This window comes from Miscanthus floridulus, chromosome 1 (genome assembly GCF_019320115.1).
Source record: "Miscanthus floridulus cultivar M001 chromosome 1, ASM1932011v1, whole genome shotgun sequence".
In the NCBI taxonomy this organism is placed as follows: Eukaryota; Viridiplantae; Streptophyta; class Magnoliopsida; order Poales; family Poaceae; genus Miscanthus; species Miscanthus floridulus.
In genome coordinates, this window is record NC_089580.1 from 169,241,306 (window position 1) to 169,262,425 (window position 21,120).

Genomic DNA, 21,120 nt, shown 5'->3' on the forward strand with positions numbered 1-21,120 from the left:
CCTCTGTCATAGTGTAGGCAGTGCTCAAGGCCGAGATCTAGGAGCACAACGTGCTGTAGAGTGCCGCCCGTACCGCCTGCGAGGCCCTAGAGGTCAGAGGGGTCAAGTCGGGCAGCTCCCTTAGGAGCCGCTTGATCATGTTGAGCGGCCGAGTCCACAAGCAGCTCTAGGGGGCGTTGCATACAGGCATCAAGCGTGCTCTGGCCATCGTCTCCTCGCACTATGCCGGCATCGATGTCGAGGCCATCAGCGACGGTTACGTCGTGGCTGAGGAAGACGAGAAGGCCGAGGAGGAGGTCATGAAGCTGGTGGAGGCGGCTTAGGGCCCTAGCACGGTGCTGGCCAAGCTGTCCAAAGAGGAGGTGGTTCCTCGTACGCCGTTCGTCGATGATGGCAATCCAGAGTTTTGACCTAGGCCAAAGGGGCCATGTAAATATATTAGGACTTACTTTATTGTACCATAACACTTGAGGCCGTCGAGGCCTTTTAAAGTACTTGCGCGTATATGCTTTTTAATCGTTTTTAGTGCATTTCTGAGCCTCTGCCCTCTGTCTCGTCTTTGAACATATCTCTTGCAAAAAACTTCCTCGAAGCCTAAGCTTCCCTTCAGGCAAATGGTGGTGAGGGAGTTGCCGTAGCCCAGAGGCGTAGGCCGTCTCGTGGCTTGGCCGGCCTTTTGGCCCTGAGACAGACTTTCGGTCCTTAGGTTTTTTACAATCGATTTGTTAGAGTACGCAAGAGAGTTTGGCGTAGAATTTTTTTCAAAAAACAACTAAAAGACGGTGTCTGGGACTTAGGGGGGTCCCCCTTCTAGCCTCCGAGGGAGGCTCGGTTCTACAGAGGCAGAGCTGAGTCTTGTTCGAGCCCCACAGTGGGCACCTCTACAGAGGCAGAGCCGAGTCTTCCTTATAGTGTTATCATAACACTGAGCCCCACGATGGGCTCGGGGGTTTCTCAAAAAATTAGAACAACTAAAGAATGCTTCTTTATTGTATTTCGAGGAACAATGTATATAATGCTTGGAAATTTAAGGGTAGAAGCGACGTAGCTATTCTATGTTCCAAGCGTTGGTGAGGATTTCGCCCTTCTCGTTGGCTAGCTTGTATGTCCCAGGCTTTAGCACTTGGGCAATGATGTACGGCCCTTCCCATGGCGGCGTCAGCTTGTGGTGGCCCTTATTGCTCTACCTCAGTCGCAGCACCAAGTCGCCCACCTTCAGGTCTCGGCTTCAAATGCGCCAGGCTTGATAGCATCGTAGGGCTTGCTGGTACTTGGCCAAGTGTAGCAGCGCAACGTCTCGGGCTTCCTCCAGTTGGTCGAGCGCGTCCTCGCGGGCAGTGCGGTTGCTTTGCTCGTTGTAGGCCTGTAGCCTTGGGGAACCGTACTCCAAGTCAGTGGGGAGGATGGCCTCAGCTCCATAGACCAGGAAGAACGGTGTGAACCCCGTGGCTCGGCTCGGAGTGTTCCTCATGCTCCAGATGACCGATGGGAGTTTGGCAAGCCATTTCTTGCCAAATTTCTTCAACCAATTGTATATTCTTGGTTTGAGGCCCTATAGGATCATGTCATTGGCACGTTCTACTTGGCCGTTTGTCCTAGGGTGTCCTACGGCCGACCAGGCCACATAGATGTGGTGGTCATCGCAGAACATTAGGAACTTATGGCCGGTGAATTATGTCCCATTGTTAGTGATGATGGTGTTTGGAACCCCGAACCTATGGATGATATCAGTGAAGAATAGCACCGCTTGCTTGGATTTGATTCGAGTGATCGGACGAGCCTCGATCCACTTGGAGAACTTATCGATCGCTACCAGCAAATGGGTATAGCCCTCGGGGGCCTTCTGCAGAGGCCCAACCATGTCCAGCCCCCACACGGCGAATGGCCATGTAATGGAGATGGTTTGGAGGGCTTGGGCCGGGAGGTGCGGCTGCCGCGCATAGTACTGGCATCCCTCATAGGAACGTACCAGCCTGGTGGCGTCGACAATTGCCGTTGGCCAGTAGAACCCTTGGCGGAAGGCGTTTCCGACGAGCGTCCGAGGCGCTGCATGGTGCCCGCAGGCTCCTGCGTGCAAGTCCCAAAGTAGGGCCTAGCCTGCCTCGGTGGTGATGCACCGTTGGAGGATGCCAGATGGGCTTCGCCTATACAACTCGTCATTGCTGAGGACATAAGCTTTGGCTTATCGCGCAAGCTATCGGGCATCGGTCCTGTCTGTAGGAAGCTCTCCTCGAACGAGGCAATCAAGGAATGGGACTCGCCAGTCCATGCCCTGGTTGGCCTTGAGAGGCTCCGTGTTGACTTCCATGACCTTGGGCTCGGCCACGGGGGTCTCAGTGACAGAGGGGGCCTCGGGCCCTATGGTGGGCTCGACCGGTGGGCCCTCTTTCGCCGCCAAGGCATAGTCAATGGAAGGCTTGTGGAGGTCTCTGGCGAAGATGTTTGGGGGGACCAGGGCTCATGCCGACGCCATCTTTGCCAGTTCGTCCATGGCCTTGTTGAATTTTCACACAATGTGGTTGAGTTCGAGACCATCGAACTTGTCTTCTAGGCGACGTACCATCTTGCAGTACGCCTCTATTTTGGGGTCATGGCAGTTCGACTCCTTCATCACTTGATCGACGACGAGCTGTGAATCGCCCCATATGTCGAGACGCCATACTCCAAGTTCGATGGCGACCTATAAGCCATTGATGAGGGCTTCATACTCGACTGCGTTGTTGGAGGCGGCGAAGTGGAGCCAAATCATGTAGCGCACGTGAACTCTGAGGGGTGAGATGAAGAGCAGACCCGTGCCTGCCTCGGTCTTCATCAGGGACCCGTCAAAGTACATGATCCAGCATTCTGCCTAGACTTGAGCAGGTGGCAGTTGGGTGTCGGTCCACTCAGCCACAAAATCAGCCAAGACCTAGGATTTAATTGCTTTCTGAGGCATGAAAGATAGGGCTTCCCCCATAAGTTCGACGGCCCACTTGGCTATCCTACCCGAGGCCTTCCGGTTCTGGATTATCTCTCCCAGAGGGAAAGACGACACCATGGTCACCGGGTGGGACTCAAAGTAGTGACGCAGCTTGCGTCTAGCCAAGATTACAGCATAGATCAGTTTCTGGATGTGGGGGTAGCATGCCTTAGTCTCGGAGAGCACCTCGCTGATGAAGTAAATAGGTCGTTGGACGGGTAGAGCACGCCCCTCTTCCTGCCTCTCAGCCACTACGGTCGCGCTGACCACTAGGGTCGTTGCGGTGATGTAGAGTAAGAGGGCCTCGCCCTTGGTCAGCAACACCAGGACGAGAGGATTAGTGAGCAGTACCTTGAGCTTGGCGAGGGCTTCTTCAGCCTCAGGGGTCCAAGAAAAGCGTTCGAACTTTCTCAAGAGGCGGTACAGAGGCAAACCTTTTTCGCCAAGGCGCGAGATGAAGCGGCTCAGGGCTACAAGGCATCCCATAACCCTCTGCACTCCCTTGAGGTCTCGGATTGGTCCCATGTTGGTCATGGCCGAGACCTTCTCTGGGTTGGCCTCGATGCCGCGCTCCAAGACTATGAATCCCAAGAGCATGCCTCGGGGGACCCCGAAGACACACTTCTCGGGGTTGAGCTTGATGCCCTTCTCTCTGAGGCATTTGAAGGCCACCTCCAAGTCATCGATGAGATCGCTGGCCTTCCTAGACTTGACCACGACGTCATCCACGTAGGCCTCGATGGTTCGCCCGATGTGCTCGCCGAAGACCTGGGTCATGCACCGCTGGTATGTGGCCCCTGCATTTCTGAGGCCGAACGACATAGTCACATAGCAGTACATGCCAAATGGGGTGATGAAAGAAGTCGCGAGCTGGTCGGATTCTTTCATCTTGATTTGATGGTAACCGGAATACGCATCAAGGAAAGATAAGGTTTCGCATCCCGTAGTGGAGTCGATGATTTGGTCAATTTGAGGTAATGGGAATGGAACTTTTGGACATGCTTTATTCAAACCAGTGTAGTCTATACACATTCTCCACTTCCCATTTTTCTTCTTAACTAATACGGGATTAGCTAACCACTCTGGGTGGGACACTTCCTTGATGAATCCGGCCGCCAATAGCTTCTGCACCTCCTCACCGATGGCCCTACGCTTTTCCTCATCGAATCGGTGCAGGCACTGCCTCACCGGTCTGGAGCCGGCCCGGATGTCCAAGGCATGCTCGGCAACCTCCCTCGGTATGCCCGGCATGTCCGAGGGACTCCACATGAATATATCGGCATTCACGTGGAGAAAGTCGACGAGCACGGCTTCCTATTTGCTATTGAGGGTGGCGCTGATCCTCAGCGCCTGGTCATTGGAGCCGGTGGGGTCGACCCGGATGAGCTTGACGGCCTCTATGGGCTCAAAAGTCCCAACATGACGCTTGGAATCAGGCGCCTCGCTACCAAGCCGGTCGAGGTTGACGATGAGGGTCTCGGCCTCTATGAGAGCCTCGGCGTACTCGATGCATTCGACGTCACAGTCGTATGCATGCTCATACGTGGACTCAACAGTGATGACGCCATTGGGGCCCGACATCTTGAGCTTGAGGTAGGTGTAGTTGGGGATCGCCATGAACTTGGCATAGCACGGGCGCCCTAGGATGGCATGGTAGGTCCCCTTGAACCCAACCACCTCGAAGGTGAGGACCTCATTGTGGTAGTTGGAGGGAGTGCCAAAGCAGATGGGCAAGTCAATGCACCCGAGGGGTCATGTGCGCTTCCCCGGCACGATGCCGTGGAAGGGCGCGGCATCGCCTCGGAGCCGTGACTGGTCAAGCTCCAGGAGCTCCAGGGTGTTGGCATAGAGGATGTTGAGGCCACTGCCTCCGTCCATCAACACCTTGGTGAGCCGGGTGTTGCCGATGATCGGGTCGACAACGAGTGGGTATTGCCCGGGGTTTGGGACATAATCGGGGTGGTCATCCTAATCAAAGGTGATCACCTCCTGAGACCAGTCGAGGTACCGGGGAGTGGCCACCTTAACCAAGAAGACCTCCTGGCGTTCCTTCTTCCGCTGGTGCACCGTGAGGCACGTTGAAGGCCCGCCAAAGATCATGAAGGCATTGTGCACCTCGGGGAACCCATCGTCCTTGTCGTCGTCCCTATCGTCGGCGCCCTTCTTCTTGGCATCATTGTTGGGGATCCCAAGCTTGGTGTAGTAACACTGGAGCATGGTGCACTCCTCGAGGGTGTGCTTCACCGGGCCCTGGTGGTAAGGACAGGGCTTCTTTAGCATGTCGTCGAAGAGCTCGAGGCCTCTAGCAGGGCCTCAGGGATTCTTGTGATCTGCGGCCATGACTAGACCGGCCTCGAGGACCTCCTGCTTCCCTTGGTGACCCTTTTTCTTTTTCTTGGGGAGGTGGGGTGGGGGGCTGAGGCCCCAGGGGCCTTGTCCCTCTGCTTCCCCTTGGCGTCGTTATCAGGGAAGATGGCCCGATAGCCTCTTCGCCTAAGGCAAAGTTGGTGGCGATGTCGAGGAGTGCGGCCGCCGTGGTCAGTACGTTCCGGCCTAACTCTCGGACCAGGTCTCGGCAGGAGGTGCCGGAGAGGAATGCCTGGACAATTTCCGAGTTGCCGACGCGGGGCAACTCAGTGCATTGCTTAGAGAAGCATTGGATGAAGTCTTAGAGAGACTCGTCCGGCCTCTGGCGACAACTCTTGAGGTCCTAGGAGTTCCTAGGGCACACGTATGTGCCCTAGAAATTCCCAACAAAAACCTTTACCAAGTCGCGTCAGTTATGGATCTGCAAGGGAGGGAGGTGTTTGAGCCAGGCTCGCGCTGAGTCTAACAGGAATAAGGGGAGGTTGCGGATGATGAGCAGGTCATCATCCACGCCGCCTAGCTGACAAGCCAGGCGGTAATCGGCCAGCCATAGCTCAGGGTTGGTCTCGCCACTGTACTTTGTGAGGTTGGCTGGTTGCCGAAACTAGGCTGGGAAGTGAGCGCCGCGGATGGCCTTGCTAAAGACTAGAGGGCCAGGTGGCCCAGGAGAAGGACTATGGTCCTCTTCACTATCGTAACGACTGCCTCGGTGCGGGTGATAGCCTCGGGCGGGTCCATCATTGTTGTGGCGCCATCGCCTGCTGACCACATCGTGGTCGCCTTGTGCCTCGCGTCGGTCGCCGAGGCAATCATGCACTAAGAGGGCCTTGTTGGCTGTTGGTGCGTGAGCAGGCTTGGGATGAACGGAGGCCTCTCTATCCCACCGAGGCAGTGCTGTGGGTAGTTCGAAAGCGCCCCCATGCCATCAAGAGGCGGAACTTTCAGCCTGCTGTACCACGACGGTTTTGAGAAGGTCTCGGAGCTCGCCATGGACCCATCGCCCCTCCAAGGTAGAGGGCTCGGGCATCGTTTGGAGTAGCATCGCCGCTGTCGCAATGTTCTAGCTAGCGTGATTGAAGATAGGGGGTTGCTCGCCCCCTTTGTCGTTGTTGATGTGGCGGTTGACGTCGCGAGCCCTTTGCTGGCCTGCTCCGCCATCACCGCGCCCCTACTACTCTTGCTCGAGAGTGTCTCGGAGCTACTACAGAAGGAGTCGATCTTGTTCGACCTTGTCCTGAAGCTCATGGAGCTGCTCCAGGTCTAGGCGTCGAAGTTCCTCGAGGGCAAGGTTCTTGTTCCGCGCCGCCCGAGCTCGACGCATGGCGGTGCAGCGTCGCCTGCCCCCTCATAGGGCAGGGAGCGATTGCCTGGCCCTTCATCCTCATCACTTGCGCTTGGCATCCCAAGCTCAACATTGAAGCACTCACGAGTGGGATCGTAAGTGCCTTCGTCATCGGAGTCGGAGTAGCCGAAGCAGTAGTCGCTTGCGGCCATGAAGCGGCATATGGATTCAGGGTCACGAAGCCCGGAGAAGTCCGCTCCGGCCCACGCTTCGTCCTCCTCCGAGGAGTCAGAGTGGGTGTGGGTTGGGGTTGTGGCGATGAGGTCGAGGGCAACACGTTGGTAGGTGGTGGCGGCATTACCCAACCCAAAGGGGTACGGGGATGGTGTCGTTGCTGGGCTCTGCTCCGTCGGAGGCAACTCCTCAGGAGGTGGCGGGGCAGAGCTTGATGACGGGGCGTTGCTGCATGCCACTGGCATCTTTCCCCTACCCAGGCTTAAGCTAGATAGGTCCCCAACCAGGGACTCTGTACCAATAGCTGGGCATGGGGTACCGGCGGGGCGCGGTGTGTCGCCCTGAGCTCACATGGAGTCGGGGTGGTTCCGCTCGCGTCGCGCCTGGTGAGCATGATGAGAGCGGTGGCCTGGGCGCCGTCTGCGCCTAGGCTGCTGGTGCGTGATGTCATCGTCGGGCGGTGGGGCCCTAGGTGAGAGGAGTACCATATCATACTCATGTCCTAGTGACATGAACTCTAGGCTCCCGAACCAGATCACCGTGCCGATACGCAGTGGTCGCACGGGGTCTGCCATCCGAAACTTGTTGGGATGACTAAGCTGACATGTAGTATGGCCCCTACCTGGCGCGCCAACTATCGGTGTTTTGGGTCTAGCGGATCCTCAACCGACTAGTGAAAGTGTACTGCGTGCCCCTAATCCCGGATGGTGATATAAATAGATACAAGGTTTATACTGGTTCAGGCAATAGGTGCCCTACGTCTAGTCTGAGAGAGCGATCTTGTATTCCTTGCACCGAGGTGCTTGTAGTAGGGGTTTACAAGCTGAGCGAGAGAGGGAGTTAGTCCTAGGTCTCTATAAGGAGTGGCATGGGTTGCTTGAGATGTTGATCTCTTACAGTGAGGGAGCACGTGGGTGTTACAGAGCGTTGTGTGTTGCTTGCCTGTGTGTCTCCATTTTTTTCCCTCTAGAAGCAGCCCCGGTCACTCCCTTTTATAGTCGAAGGGAGGCACAGGGGCGGTACATGGATTTGCTACATGGCGTTTTGTGAGCGGAGACGGCATGTCCGAGCCCTGTAGCTCATCACTGTGGTGGTATAGTCGGTGGAGCGGCCTTGTCCTCGGTGCACTAGAGCGACGCGGCGGTCACACCTAATCCTGTGCGACATGGGAGCTCCTGTGGTGGCATACGTGCCTTCTTCTGTTGGAGGCGTGCTGGTCACTGTACGTTTGTCCGGCGTAGAGAGCCAAGGCCAGGTAGAGGCGACGACGTGGGTGTGCTGACTCTGAGGATACAGGGGCTTAGCCCTATGCACGATGTGGGAGCTCCTATGGCTTGGCACAGGGTATGGCGCGTACTGCGGACGATGTGCCGGTTGCTGTAAGTTGACAACGTAGAGAGATGAGGCCTAGCCGGTGCAGAGGATGAACCATTGGGGAGGGCTCGGCGGACGAGAATCCTAAGGCTATAGGGACCCCTAAGCGGATAGCCAAGGCTCGGAGGGAGCAGTTGGTCTTTGTACATCGATTCCGAGGCTACAGGGACCCGGACATGACTCTCCACGCCGCGCTATCCTAGGAGCAGGGGTTAGGCAGCACAGTGCAGCACGGGTGTCAGTCGCGGGCACAGTGCTGAGCACAGTGGCCGGTAACCCTTGCCCCGTCCTGTCTCGGATGGCATGGCGTCGATGTGACTTACGTCTCGTCGGCCACTCCACTGTATCGAGCCATCGTTCGGCTGACGTCGTGGGAGTGGTTGAACGCGTTAGTTGGACATGACGTCCTATCAGAGAAGGCAGTTAAGGCGGAGGCGATGGGGTTGTTGCTGAGCTGGCCTCGAGCGAGACGGAGAATCGGTACCTCATCTGAGGCCTTACATGTGGGGCCTCGAGCGAGTCGGAGAATCGGTACCTCATCCGAGGCCTTACGTGCGAGGCCTCGGGCAAGGCGGAGAATCGGTACCTCGTCCGAGGCCTTACGTGCGGGGCCTCGAGCGAGGCGGAGAATCGGTACCTCGTCCGAGGCCTTACGTGCGGGGCCTCGAGCGAGGCGGAGAATCGGTACCTCGTCCGAGGCCTTACGTGCAGGGCCTCGAGCGAGGTGGAGAATCAGTACCTCATCTGAGGCCTTACGTGCGGGGCCTTGAGCGAGGCGGAGAATCGGTACCTTGTCCGAGGCCTTACATGCAGGGCCTCGAGCGAGGAGGAGAATCGGTACCTCGTCTGAGGCCTTACGTGCGGGGCCTTGGGCGAGGCGGAGAATCAATACCTCGTCTGAGGCCTTATGTGCGGGGCCTCGGGCAAGGCGGAGAATCGGTACCTCATCCGAGGCCTTACGTGCAGGGCCTTGGGCGAGGCGGAGAATCGGTACCTCATCCGAGGCCTTACGTGCGGGGCCTCGAGCGAGGTGGAGAATCGGTACCTCGTCCAAGGCCTTACGTGTGGGGCCTTGAGTGAGGCAAAGAATCGGTACCTCGTCCGAGGCCTTACGTGCGGGGCCTCGGGCGAAGCGGAGAATCGGTACCTCGTCCGAGGCCTTACGTGCGGGGCCTCGGGCGAGGCAGAGAATCGGTACCTCGTCTAAGGCCTTACATGCGGGGCCTCGGGCGAGGCAGAGAATCGGTACCTCGTCCGAGGCCTTACGTGTGGGGCCTTGGGCGAGGCGGAGAATCGGTAACTTGTTCGAGGCCTTACGTGCGGGGCCTCAGGCTAGGTGGAGAATCGGTAACTCGTCCGAGGCCTTAGGTGCAGGGCCTCGAGCGAGGTGGAGAATCGGTACCTCGTCCGAGGCCTTACGTGCGGGGCCTCGGGTGAGGCGGAGAATCGGTACCTCGTCCGAGGCCTTACGTGCGGGGCCTCGAGCGAGGCGAAGAATCGGTACCTCGTCCGAGGCCTTACGTGTCGGGCCTCGAGCGAGGCGGAGAATTGATACCTCGTCCGAGGCCTTACGTGCGGGGCCTCGAGCGAGGCAGAGAATCGGTATCTCGTCCGAGGCCTTACGTGCGGGGCCTCGAGCGAGGCGGAGAGTCGGTACCTCATTCGAGGCCTTACGTGCGGGGCCTCGAGCGAGGCGGAGAATCGATACCTCGTCCGAGGCCTTACGTGCGGGGCCTCGAGCGAGGCAGAGAATCAGTACCTCGTCCGAGGCCTTACGTGCGGGGCCTCGAGCGATGCGGAGAATCAGTACCTCGTCCGAGGCCTCATGGTTTTATTTTGGGCCGAGCCTGCTTCGGGTGAGTCCGGATATTATTCGAGGTGGACAGGGCGGTCCAGCCAAGCCTCGGATGAGGTGGGGGTTTGCCGGTGGTTGTCTTTTAGCTTTGATTTTTACAAGGTCTAAGCAATTTTTTCGGTTCTTGCTTAGGGGACTCCTTTTTATGGTACCCGACAGAGAGTGTCAAACATTGATTCAAATCATACACATCCTAATCTCCGCCCTTTTTCTCGGATGCCCTACGAAACCAATTTCTCCACCACTTGGGTATTTTAGGCCAGTTTCTAAAGGGGTTTTTGATATTCCAGGAAGACAAGTCCACTATAGACTGTTTGAAGGGGATTTGGTTGGTTTTTTTATAGATGAAATCAGGTGGGTCAGGGTCACCTATAGGTCCAAGAAAATACACATTGGGAGCAACAGTTGATGGAATCAAGATTTCATTCCCCATTTTCTAGAAATCACAAGGAATAAATTTAAGGAAAAAGGAAATCCAGGGTAGCGGCCGGTACTCGGAGAATGGAAAGCTCGAAAGGCATACCTCAGGGACGTGGTCGCTGGTCGCCATTAAAGTCGAAGTAGATTTGAGTCTGACGAAGAACGCTTGAATAACGGCTTGATGAAACAGAGGATTTACTAGGGTTTGAGGCCTTGGCGATGATGGCGTCGGATATTAATATTTGCTCGAGGAAAAGGAAAAAGGGCAAAAAGACCGAGTGAGTTGGAAGAGGTATTGCTGGGATATTATATAAGACTCAGGCCGAGAAGTCAAGGATCATACGTATATCTCGAAATAGAACGGTTGCGGTGTGGTAAACGGATAAATAGGAATTTTAGAATAAAATCACTTTTATTCCAAAATTGGGGGCATGTGTTTACACCAAAATTTAGGAGAAGAACGCGGGAATTCGAAGGCTTTCAAAATTGTGCCCAAAAAGAAATCGATTGCGTAAGGATCGATATCAGCTGATTCGGATACGACTCTGAAATTGGATCTCTTTGGATGACGTGAGCAGATAGCGATGATGAGCTATGGTTGATGTTAGGAAACTACATATCGGACTCTACAAAAAAAGAAAAGATTATGGTCCAAGTTATCTTAAATTAGGAATGTTTTCTTTTATGCCGAAGATTGTAACGAGTCGTGCTCGAGTAGGATTCATATTTAGGCTTCGAGTATAAATATTGGACCTCGGCTATTGTAAATGACACAATCAATTAAATACAAGTCATTTAATTTTTTCGGTTCCGACCACCCCTTAGGAGTAGGAGTAGAGTAGATTTCAGCGAGTTCTTCAGCGAGCAGGGCTGCATCGGCCCGGCCGACCTCCAGCTTGTCTGTAAGTACCGTCATGAGTTATACTTCTGTTCGTACGGCTACATCGATCCGGTTGACCTCCACTGCGATTTTGGTATAAGCTAGTTATCGATTTTTGTTTAGTTCAAGTACGACTGCATCGATCCGATCGACCTCCACTGCGGCTCTGGTATAAGTTAGTTATCAACTCTTGTTTAGTTCAAGTATGGCTGTATCGATCCGGTCGACCTCTACTGCTCGAACTAGATTAAGGTCAAGTTATCGGCTCTATCTAAGGGTGGCGTCCTTCGGATAGATTCATTAAGTATCTGTTCGGCTGGTATTAAAGCCGACTAATAAGCCGACTAAAGCTGATTTATTGTAAGAGAAAAATACTATAGATGGTACCCGATAAGCCGGCTGATAAGTTCGAGCGAAGAAGCCAACCGGCGGCATCATTAGCACCACCCAAACTTATGGGGCCCACCGTTGAGCCTGAGCCGCTCGTGATTAGAAAGTGCTTATTAAGCCACAAAATCCGTTTCTCAAAAAATAAAATTAAGCCACAAAATCCGTTCGTCACGGACGGACACCTTCGCTTTTTTGGCTTTTGATTTGATCGAGTTTCCGTCCGCCGTCCATCCAAAAGCCGATAAAAATAAGCAAAACCCATTCGTCATTTGCTGTACGGAAAACAAATAAACAATCCATATGCGAACTCCAAGCTACTACTGTTTTCCTGAACCCAGTTCATGCACCGATGGCGATCCCGCGGTTGAGGTTCTCACTTCCTGGGTCTACCATTCCGGTGCACAAGCCGGAACCAAGCCGAGCCGGCGCGGCGGAGGGAGGCAACGGCTCGTGGAGCTCGTATATCAGCGAGAGGGTGACGCTGACCGGTGGGACCAGTTTGCTGGCCCGCATAGCAGAGCGAAGTTATACTAGGCGAGGCAGCAGCAGGAGTCTACTTTCGGCCGCCTCTCTCGCCTGCTCCAAATCCCCCTTCCCCACGCTCCGCCACAACCCCCGGTCTCCGGCCACCGTGCTGCGCGCAGGACGAGGCCCGAGCCTGCGCGCTTGGTCTACTGCCATGGATGACGAGGCCAAGTCTGGTCCTCAATCGGACATGAACACCGACGCTGCCCCGGATGCCGAGGCGGCCGCCGCTCCGCTGCCGCCCTCGAGCTCAGAAACGGCGGAGAGAGAGGAGGCAAAGGTTGAGGGGGCGGATGAGGAGGGCCAGGTGGTTGAGCGGTTGGTCGAGCTGGTGAGCGAGATCGCGGCCATCTCGGACTTCAGGAACTCGTACCGGCGGCAGTTCTGCAACCTGTCCCGGCGGATCCGGCTCCTCGTGCCCATGCTGGAGGAGGCCAAGGAAGCGCCCGCGCCGCTTCCGGCGGCGTCGGAGGCCGCGCTACGGCGGCTCAGGGACGCGCTCCACGCCGCCCGGGAGCTGCTACGGCTCGGCAGCAGCGGCAGCAAGATCTTCCTGGTGAGATTTCTCGCTTAAGGCCTGTGTGGCTTTGTCGTCTTGCTTATGCTCGTCCGCTTAAATTTCTTCTGTTTATACTGATTTTCGTGATAAATTATGATTTCGCTGTGGTGGTAAGAGAATTTGCCTGGCAAATAGGAGGTAAGTTAAGTGTGTTAACACTACGGAATTAAGCACTTCCGACGGCACACCAAGGAATTTAAGTTTTTGCCTGCCACTCTTTTGGGTTATTATGAAATGTGAAGGTTTGACTAGGTTTGGTCTTTTGGAATATCTTGCTGTCAAATCAATGCTGAGTCAGGGCATTTGACATTGTTTAATGCCGCTGAACAAGTCTGTCCAATATCTTAGGTGTTACCTTTTTCGTTTATGCATACATTTGAGACTTGGCCAAACCATGTTTTGCCACTTGGATCCGATTATGCACCTTCTAATTATGGTGTAAGCGGCAGTATCATTGTATTCCAAAGTTGTTTAGTTTGTGCCTTTGCCCGTTGAGGTCTTAATATGCCATAAACATAGTACCTACGAGCTTCATAGCTGCAATTTTTTTCTGTGAAATACGGAGTGAAAACTCACCATGTAATTACTCCATACTATTTTTATTTACTGTTAGGTTGATTACCATACCTGGTTGAACATTAGCATTTGTGCAGTTGCACTTTCTATTCCATTTCTGTGGCGCTGGCGGATAAGAATGGCCGTGATGCTAGTGTAAACTCTTATGAGCAGAAGACATATGCCTAGAGAATGTGGTTGACATGGATCTATAGCATCAAGCTCCACACTGGAACAGATTTTTAACTTAATTCGTTGCTTTACTTATATGGACTAACAGTAGTGGAGTAAGATGAGTCAACCCAGAACATAATGGTAGTCATCTGGTCACAGAACTTTCTTCACTGGAAACTTAAGCTAAACATTTGTTGTTGTATGTATAAAAGCTGTGCAGAATTTTAAAGCTGCATAGTCACAATTTTTTTTTAAAGCTGCATGGTTCCATTGTAATGTTGTAAGGGAATTGCTCCAATACTCCTCTTTCTAAAAATAGCACACATCTCAAAGCAGTCCATCTAATTAATTTAATACTCTTAATTATTATCCATCTAGTCCTGCATGGGCCTGGCCCTTCAAAGCCTAATTCGTGCCCAGCCCGAATCCAGTGCAGTTGTTAACATCTGCGCGTCCGTCTCCCTTAGCATCTCCGGCGCTCTTCCATCTCGTCGTGAGGGAGTCTGGACTCACAAGTCGCAAGCTCCTACCTCTTCTGTTTTGTGTGAGGATGTACATCTCGCATGAGGAGGTGTGCTGGGGCCATTCGCTGCTGGTTCTTGGCCGTGTGAAGTCTGCCGCCTCTAAATCTCTAATGGCTGCTGCCGTTGTTGGAGGTACGTGAGGGCGACCACCGTGACGGTTGCGTCGATCTTGGACGTCGCCGCAGGCATTGCTGGCAAGGGAGCACCACCATCTCCATCTGAATGCATGGACACCACATCTCCCATTCCCGATGGTGATGAAGAAAAGGCATATAAGATGGACGACAGGGAGAGTCCACGATGATTGCACTCCACGACAGGTGCACTCGAGGGCGGGGCATCGACATCAGGTATACGTATAAGTATATGTATATTTCTGCCTCCATCAGAAGGGTGACATGCCTCCTCGTGTCGCCGCACATGGACCGATGGACGGAAGTATGGAACAGCGCGCACCAAACAAAGGCCATATATAGGAGGGAGATAGAGATGAGATCGACTTGTGCTGGAGAAGTTGTGGATGGAGCTCCGCTGTCGTGAAGGACTCATCTCGCGAGAAAGCTCCGAAGAAAGCTGATGTAGAGGATTGGGTTTGGGCTGGGAATGATTTGGGTTGGAAGGGCCCAAGCGGGACCCAAATGAACATAATGAAGAAAATGTTAACTTATTTAGTTGGGCTGCTTTGAGATGTGTGCAATTTTCAGAAAGAGGAGTACTGGAGCAGTTCTCATGTTGTAAAAGGTGGTCATATTTAAGCAAGTGGTGATGTCGTTACTTCTGAGGCCTTGTAAGAGGATTGCATGCTTATTCATAGGAAACATTAGTTCCACATCACTGTAAATTACTCTATTTAGATATACAATTCAATACCATCCAAATATGTCTTTTTTCCTTTATCTTACCAATTTGGTAGTTGTCTCTATCCACATCACTCATCAAGTCGTCACTGCCATGTCTCCATCAAAAAGTGGAAATGCTAGGAGCTCGACTCACTCTTTGTCTTATTTACCTTGACTACCAAACTCTTTTCCTCCTAACTCGAATTGGCCTCTGGTGCCGTGACCGTGACGCATGAGGATTGAGGAATCAAGGTGCTGCCTCACTGAACTCCTTTGGAGGATAGGATATAGCCAGCCTTCCATTGGGAATTTAGTTCCATCGCCTCTATCACATGTGATCAAGCTGAGTCACCCTTATCTACTACTGTCTCCACCCTACACCCTACTTTACATAATGTTTAGATCCTATACGAGCACTAAATGAATCCTATATATTTGCACAAGCTTGTTTGTTGTAGACCAGTATGATTTGGTACTAGATCATATATGAGCATCAAATGAAGCCTATCATTAGATCCCTGCATATCCCTTGTGTGGTTAATTTTCTCTTATGTTGTAGTGATCACTTTGGCAGTAAGCACATATTTAAATATTATTTGTGCTAGATACACCAGCATGACCATTCATACCATAAAGCCTCTGCTATTTGCAGGTTCTTGATAGAGAGAAAATAATGAAGACTTTCCAGGATGTCACTGCAAGACTTGAACAAGCCTTAGCTGGTATCTCGTTTGATGAACTTAATATATCTGATGAAGTAAGAGAGCAGGTAGACTACTATATTCCAGAGTTTCTCTTTACATTAATGCTTCCTATAGTACTACCGTTTTGATGTTTTTTCCTTGTTCTGTATACCATAATATCTGCAATGTTATGCAGGTTGAATTGGTGCATACTCAGTTCAAAAGAGCTAAGGAACGATCGGATTTATCTGATGATGATCTTTTTAATGACCTGATGTCTCTCTATAATTCAAGCAGCAGTGCTAGTGTTGACCCAGATATTCTTCGAAGGTTATCTGAGAAGTTGCAGCTTGTCACAATATATGACCTCAATCATGAATCTCTGACCTTGCATGAGATGGCTAGTGGCGGTGATCCAGGTGCAGTTGTTGAAAAGATGTCAATGCTCCTCAAAAGGATTAAGGATTTTGTGCAGACAGAAGACCCTGAGATGGGTGCTCAAGCAAGTACAGCAAACATTTCCCCAAAAGACAACTCAGCACGTCCTGTTATTCCTGATGATTTCCGTTGCCCAATATCACTGGATTTAATGAATGACCCAGTTATTGTCGCCACTGGGCAGGTCATACTTTTGTCCATTATCCAATTAAAATGTTTCCATTCAATATACAGACCTTTTGCATTTCAGCTCACAATTCCTTGCATATGCCTCTGCAGACTTATGAGCGGGGGTACATAGAGATGTGGCTGGAGGCTGGCCGTGATACCTGTCCGAAGACACAGCAGAAGCTTGCCAATAAATCCCTGACTCCAAATTATGTTCTGCGTAGCCTCATAACTCAATGGTGCGAGGCAAATGGTATTGAACCTCCAAAACGCCCTGCTCAACTTAGGGATGCACCATTGCCATGTAGTGCTGCTGAGCATAGCAATGTTCTTGAGCTTCTTCAGAAACTGTCATCCCAAAACCTTGAAGATCAACGTGGCGCTGCTGGTATGCTTCGTCAGCTTGCCAAGCGCAGTGCTGAAAATCGTGCTTGTATTGGGGATGCTGGTGCTATTCCTATTCTTGTTAGTATGCTATCAACCACTGATGTTAGCACCCAGGAACACGTGGTCACTGCTCTCTTGAATCTTTCCATCTATGAAGAGAACAAGGCAAGAATAATCTCTTCTGGAGCTGTTCCTGGAATTGTGCACGTATTAAAGAGGGGCAGCATGGAGGCTCGGGAGAATTCAGCTGCCACACTGTTCAGTCTATCTATTGTAGATGAGAACAAGGTGACTATTGGGTGCTCAGGGGCAATTCCTGCGCTTGTGCAGCTATTGAGTGATGGAAGCCAACGGGGTAAAAAGGATGCAGCAACAGCACTATTTAACTTGTGTATTTACCAGGGCAACAAGAGGAAAGCTGTTAGAGCTGGATTGGTACCTATACTACTAGAATTACTCATGGAGATTGAAAGTGGGATGGTAGATGAGGCCCTTGCAATATTGGCAATCCTCTCAGGCCACCCTGAGGGGAAGACAGCTATTGGCGCTGCTTCTGCAATACCTGTACTTGTTGGAGTTATCAGAAATGGATCTCCAAGGAGCAAGGAAAATGCTGCTGCTGTTATGGTGCATCTATGCAATGGCGAAGGCGAACAGCAGCAACAGCATCTTGCTGAAGCACAAGAGCAGGGCATCATGTCTTTGCTGGAGGAGCTAGCAGAAAGTGGCACAGACAGAGGAAAGAGGAAAGCTGTGCAGCTGCTCGAACGAATGAATTGGTTCCTAAAGCAGCAGAGTCAAGCCCAAGCCGAAGCAGAGGCCATGGCACATGCTCATGAGCAAGCACAAGCACAAGCGCAGCCTCAGATCCTGGTTCAAGCTCAAGCACACGCAGATATGCAAGCTGAGCGATCACTACTTCCCACTTCATCAGATATTTCTGATAGATGAGGTTTTTGATCAGCAGCATGTTTTGTCTAGTTATTGGCTTGTTTTTTTAGCTCAGGCTGGCAGGTGGAAGATTGCCTGCAACTGTTATTGTGGAGGTTTCTGCTTTCTGTTGAACACTGCAAATTAGGAGGTCTGGGCAGCGTGATTTAGGTCCATGAGCATGTTGACTAGTGGATTCTGAGGCAGCTATTAACCTGCGTGTGTTCGTACAATGTACCGGTGATTGAAGGTAGTATCCTCGAGTTTTAGGGAGGTGTCGTTGAACTTGTACCCGGCGCCTAGTACAGGACAAATTCTGGCGTCCTTGGTTGAGAACCTTACGTGCCTGACAAAGTTGCAGTAAAACTTCAGTTCAAAAAAGTGTTCGTTCATCCAGTCCTGACAGTGGAGCATTGGGGGATTTTTTTTGCCCTGGGTTGAATGATCCTGAGTTTGTAAAACAAGTAAAACAACTGGTGAGGTGTAAGCTTTTGTCCAGTAACATGTTTTTTTTTCCTCCCATCTCCTCTGCCCCTTCAATAGCTCCATGCTTTCCATAGTTCCAGAAATCGGCATGTTGGAACCATGAACACTGTGGCCTCTTGTTGATGAGAACAAGGTGACTATTGGGGGTTCAGGGGAAATTCCTGCGCTTGTGCAGCTATTGGTTGGCAGACTGCCAGCGTAACGGAATCAAATATACCTGGGGTGGATGTATGCATCAGTTTGCTCTTTGATTGCTATTTTGCTAAATTTACGTGGAGAATTCTCCATGTTTCTTTTAATTTAATACCTCCAACTAGCATACATAATTTGTTTACAGGTTCGTTGGAAGGATGAATAGGAAACTGAAATATCATATTCTTGTGGGAGCAAGTGCAATTTGTTGGACGCTATGGCTAACTAGGAATTACATAGTGTTTACAGGCTATCTTCAGGGGCACTTACTGGATCCAAGGAGGAGGATCGCCAGACGATGTAGATGGGATGCAGGAGTATTGAAATAACCACGATGATGCAGGAGTATTGAAATAACCACGATGATGGAGGTGTTTGTAAAGACATGGTTAGAGATTCAGCAGTAGAATTGGTTTTTAGATGTGGTTTTTAGAAATGTTATTTTTATTCTCTTTGGCTCAAAACTTCGTTTTTGAGATTCCTTGACCGCAGTACTCTTGTTTATAATAAGAAACAACTATATGTATTGGTCGATGCAGAAGCTAGATATTATTAATATATTTCCTTTTCTAAAAAAAACATCAGTTTGCAGCTTGTCGCCTTGCCTACATGAGTAGTATGTCCATTCCTTCAGGTTCAGTTCCGGCCCGCTCAATCTTTCCGATCTGCTGCCTATCTGGACTCTGGACGACTCTTGATGCGCATCTGCCCCTGCTGCGTACATGCGTCACGAGCGGATGTGTAAAAATATGGCTAGTAGCTCCTCGACAGCACAGGGCGCGCGCAGTCCAGTCCGGCGTCCGCACCGCACCTGGGCAAGGCCTCACCAGCGCATGCAGCAATCCTGACGAATCGCTCTGCCGCTGCCCCGACCTGAGGCTGAAATGCGATCCCATTGGCGGACGTCGCCCTCGGCGAGCTTGGCCACACTACCTCGTGTCGCTCGGGACAAGCGCAGCTGTCACGGTGGTAGGGGCTCAGCGCGGCCCCGAAAGGGCGGGGTGCAGGTGCACGCCGATGACCCCGGCCGGCCGGGCCACACCCACATGCGCGCGCGGCGTGCCTTTCCTGTCGTAACGCTTAGTTGCACCCTACTCGTTTGGGTTTGTATAAATCGTATTTTTTTAATCAACAGATAATATTTTTCTCTCACACTAAATTACTTAATACTTACTCCGTTCCTTAATATAAGTCATATAGATTTCTAAAGAAAATTCCAAAATATGGGTACGTATCAGCTCCCATGCCGATTAGTTTGGAAATATTCTCATCGTACATAGCACATGCCTCAACCAATCCCTTAGATTTAGAAAGCAATTTGATTAGGAGAGACAAGATGGTCTGATTTTTCTTTTTTTCCTCGGTCTCACATCCTTCCCCAAGCTGTGCGTTAATATTGGTGCTAAAAACTATATGGCTTATATTAAGGAACGGAGGGAGTAGTACTTTTAGCCATGGCCTATCAGCCAAACGAGCCCAAGGGCCTGAGGCCTCGGGGGAGAGACCTGGCTAGTTTGACGTGAGGGCCTGAGGCCCCGAATTTTTTATATTTTAGCCCTTTTTTAAAAGTTTCTCACAAATAGATCCATGTCGGAAAGAATTCAAAAAATGGACCCTTAGCTCGGCGTCATTGGTGCTGGCGCTGAGCTAACACGTCTCTGGCGCCGGCGTCTCTGGTGCCGAGCTCCTGGGCACGGTAGATGACATGGCAGTGAGATCGGCGCCAGTCACTCTGGCACCGAGCTCAGCGTCATAGATCTTGGCGCCGAGCTCACTGTCATTTAACCCCAGTCAACCTTCCTGCCCGAGCGTTCTTCCTCTTCTTTCTCCTCCCTATGAACTCGTGAACTCTAGGATCAAGGCGGCCGTAGATCTTAGCGCCGAGCTCGGTGCCAGAGTGATTGGTGCCGAGCTCACTGCCATTTAACCGCGGCCAACCTTCCTACCTGAGCGTTCTTCCTCTTCTTTCTCCTATCCGAGCATTCTTTCTTCTTCAATTACCATGTTAGGACCGGCCTCAGGAGCTTCTAGGAGCTCATCATCACGTCCTTCTGCAAACGCCTGATCGGAATGAGCAAGATCGTTGAACTCGTGAACTCTAGGATCACGGCGGCCGGGAAAGATACGCCTCATCATCTCAACATCACTCTCTGTTAGCTCTCCAACAGGGCGATTATCATCAGAATCAAGAGCCCTAGCCATCTCATATGGCTCCGAATCATGTATAATTTTAACACTATTGGAGCCACAGAATCTATCTCCAAAGTACACTTGCGCAGCAACAGGGGGCACATCCACATTCTCAGGAATGTCTCCTACAACATCAGTAGAGAAATGAGGAAAGAATAAAAGAAATAGATATAAGGAACGGGGTAAGCTCCAAAAAACCATGCGGTTAAGATACTTACTCGGATGATTATGTGTCAAATGGATCTCATAAGGAGGATCTACCATAGAAACATGAGTCTGACAACCATCTCCAACTACCGTATTAGGGGCAGATTGAGCATCGGGAACCGTCGGTGCAATCTGCACATGCAGATAAGGTTCCAGAACGGGAGGGTCGATGTGTGCCTAATGATCCATTGCTGGGGTAAACCCATGAGGGATGAGATCAACTAACACCCGACGCACAACCACGTCCAAACATTGCAGCTGGCTCTTCATAGCCGATCTCACATAGTTCTTCCACTAATCCGCACAACCAATTGAGATCATTTGTCTGAATATGTTGGGAGGAGAACCTAGGTGCAGTACACCATCATCTGCAATGCCATCATCTCCAAGGCAATGCAGCTCCTCCCGAGCCCTTGCAACCACCTCACTAAATGAATGCCTATCATTGAATAGCACAGGCACGCTTTGCATGTCAACAAACTCAACATATCCATAGCGATCG

At 51.7% G+C, this 21,120-nt stretch overlaps 1 protein-coding gene across 3 annotated transcripts; it reads left to right on the plus strand.

Annotated features, from left to right (window-relative positions):
• The first annotated feature begins 12,290 nt into the window (after positions 1-12,290).
• LOC136547657 (protein spotted leaf 11-like) lies at positions 12,291-18,766 on the plus strand. Of its 3 annotated transcripts, none has more exons than XR_010781636.1 (5): positions 12,291-12,842; positions 15,590-15,706; positions 15,817-16,242; positions 16,338-18,019; positions 18,462-18,765. XR_010781636.1 is itself a non-coding variant. In XM_066539580.1 (4 exons), the coding sequence occupies exons 1-4, from the start codon at positions 12,441-12,443 to the stop codon at positions 17,562-17,564; spliced, it is 2,172 nt and encodes a 723-aa protein (XP_066395677.1). In that variant the 5' UTR covers positions 12,291-12,440; the 3' UTR covers positions 17,565-18,766. The 3 variants fall into 3 exon arrangements, 1 of the variants encoding a protein (XP_066395677.1); XR_010781642.1 differs by having other exon boundaries at positions 18,471-18,765; XM_066539580.1 differs by having other exon boundaries at positions 16,338-18,766.
• Positions 18,767-21,120: the final 2,354 nt, after the last annotated feature.

Bases quoted from the DNA above. Each gene is read 5' to 3' on its own strand.
- LOC136547657 (XM_066539580.1), top strand. From the start codon at position 12,441: ATGGATGACGAGGCCAAGTCTGGTCCTCAATCGGACATGAACACCGAC. The intron at 15,707-15,816 runs GTAGACTACTAT...AATGTTATGCAG, and splicing joins CTGATGAAGTAAGAGAGCAG to GTTGAATTGGTGCATACTCA. The intron at 16,243-16,337 runs GTCATACTTTTG...ATGCCTCTGCAG, and splicing joins TTATTGTCGCCACTGGGCAG to ACTTATGAGCGGGGGTACAT.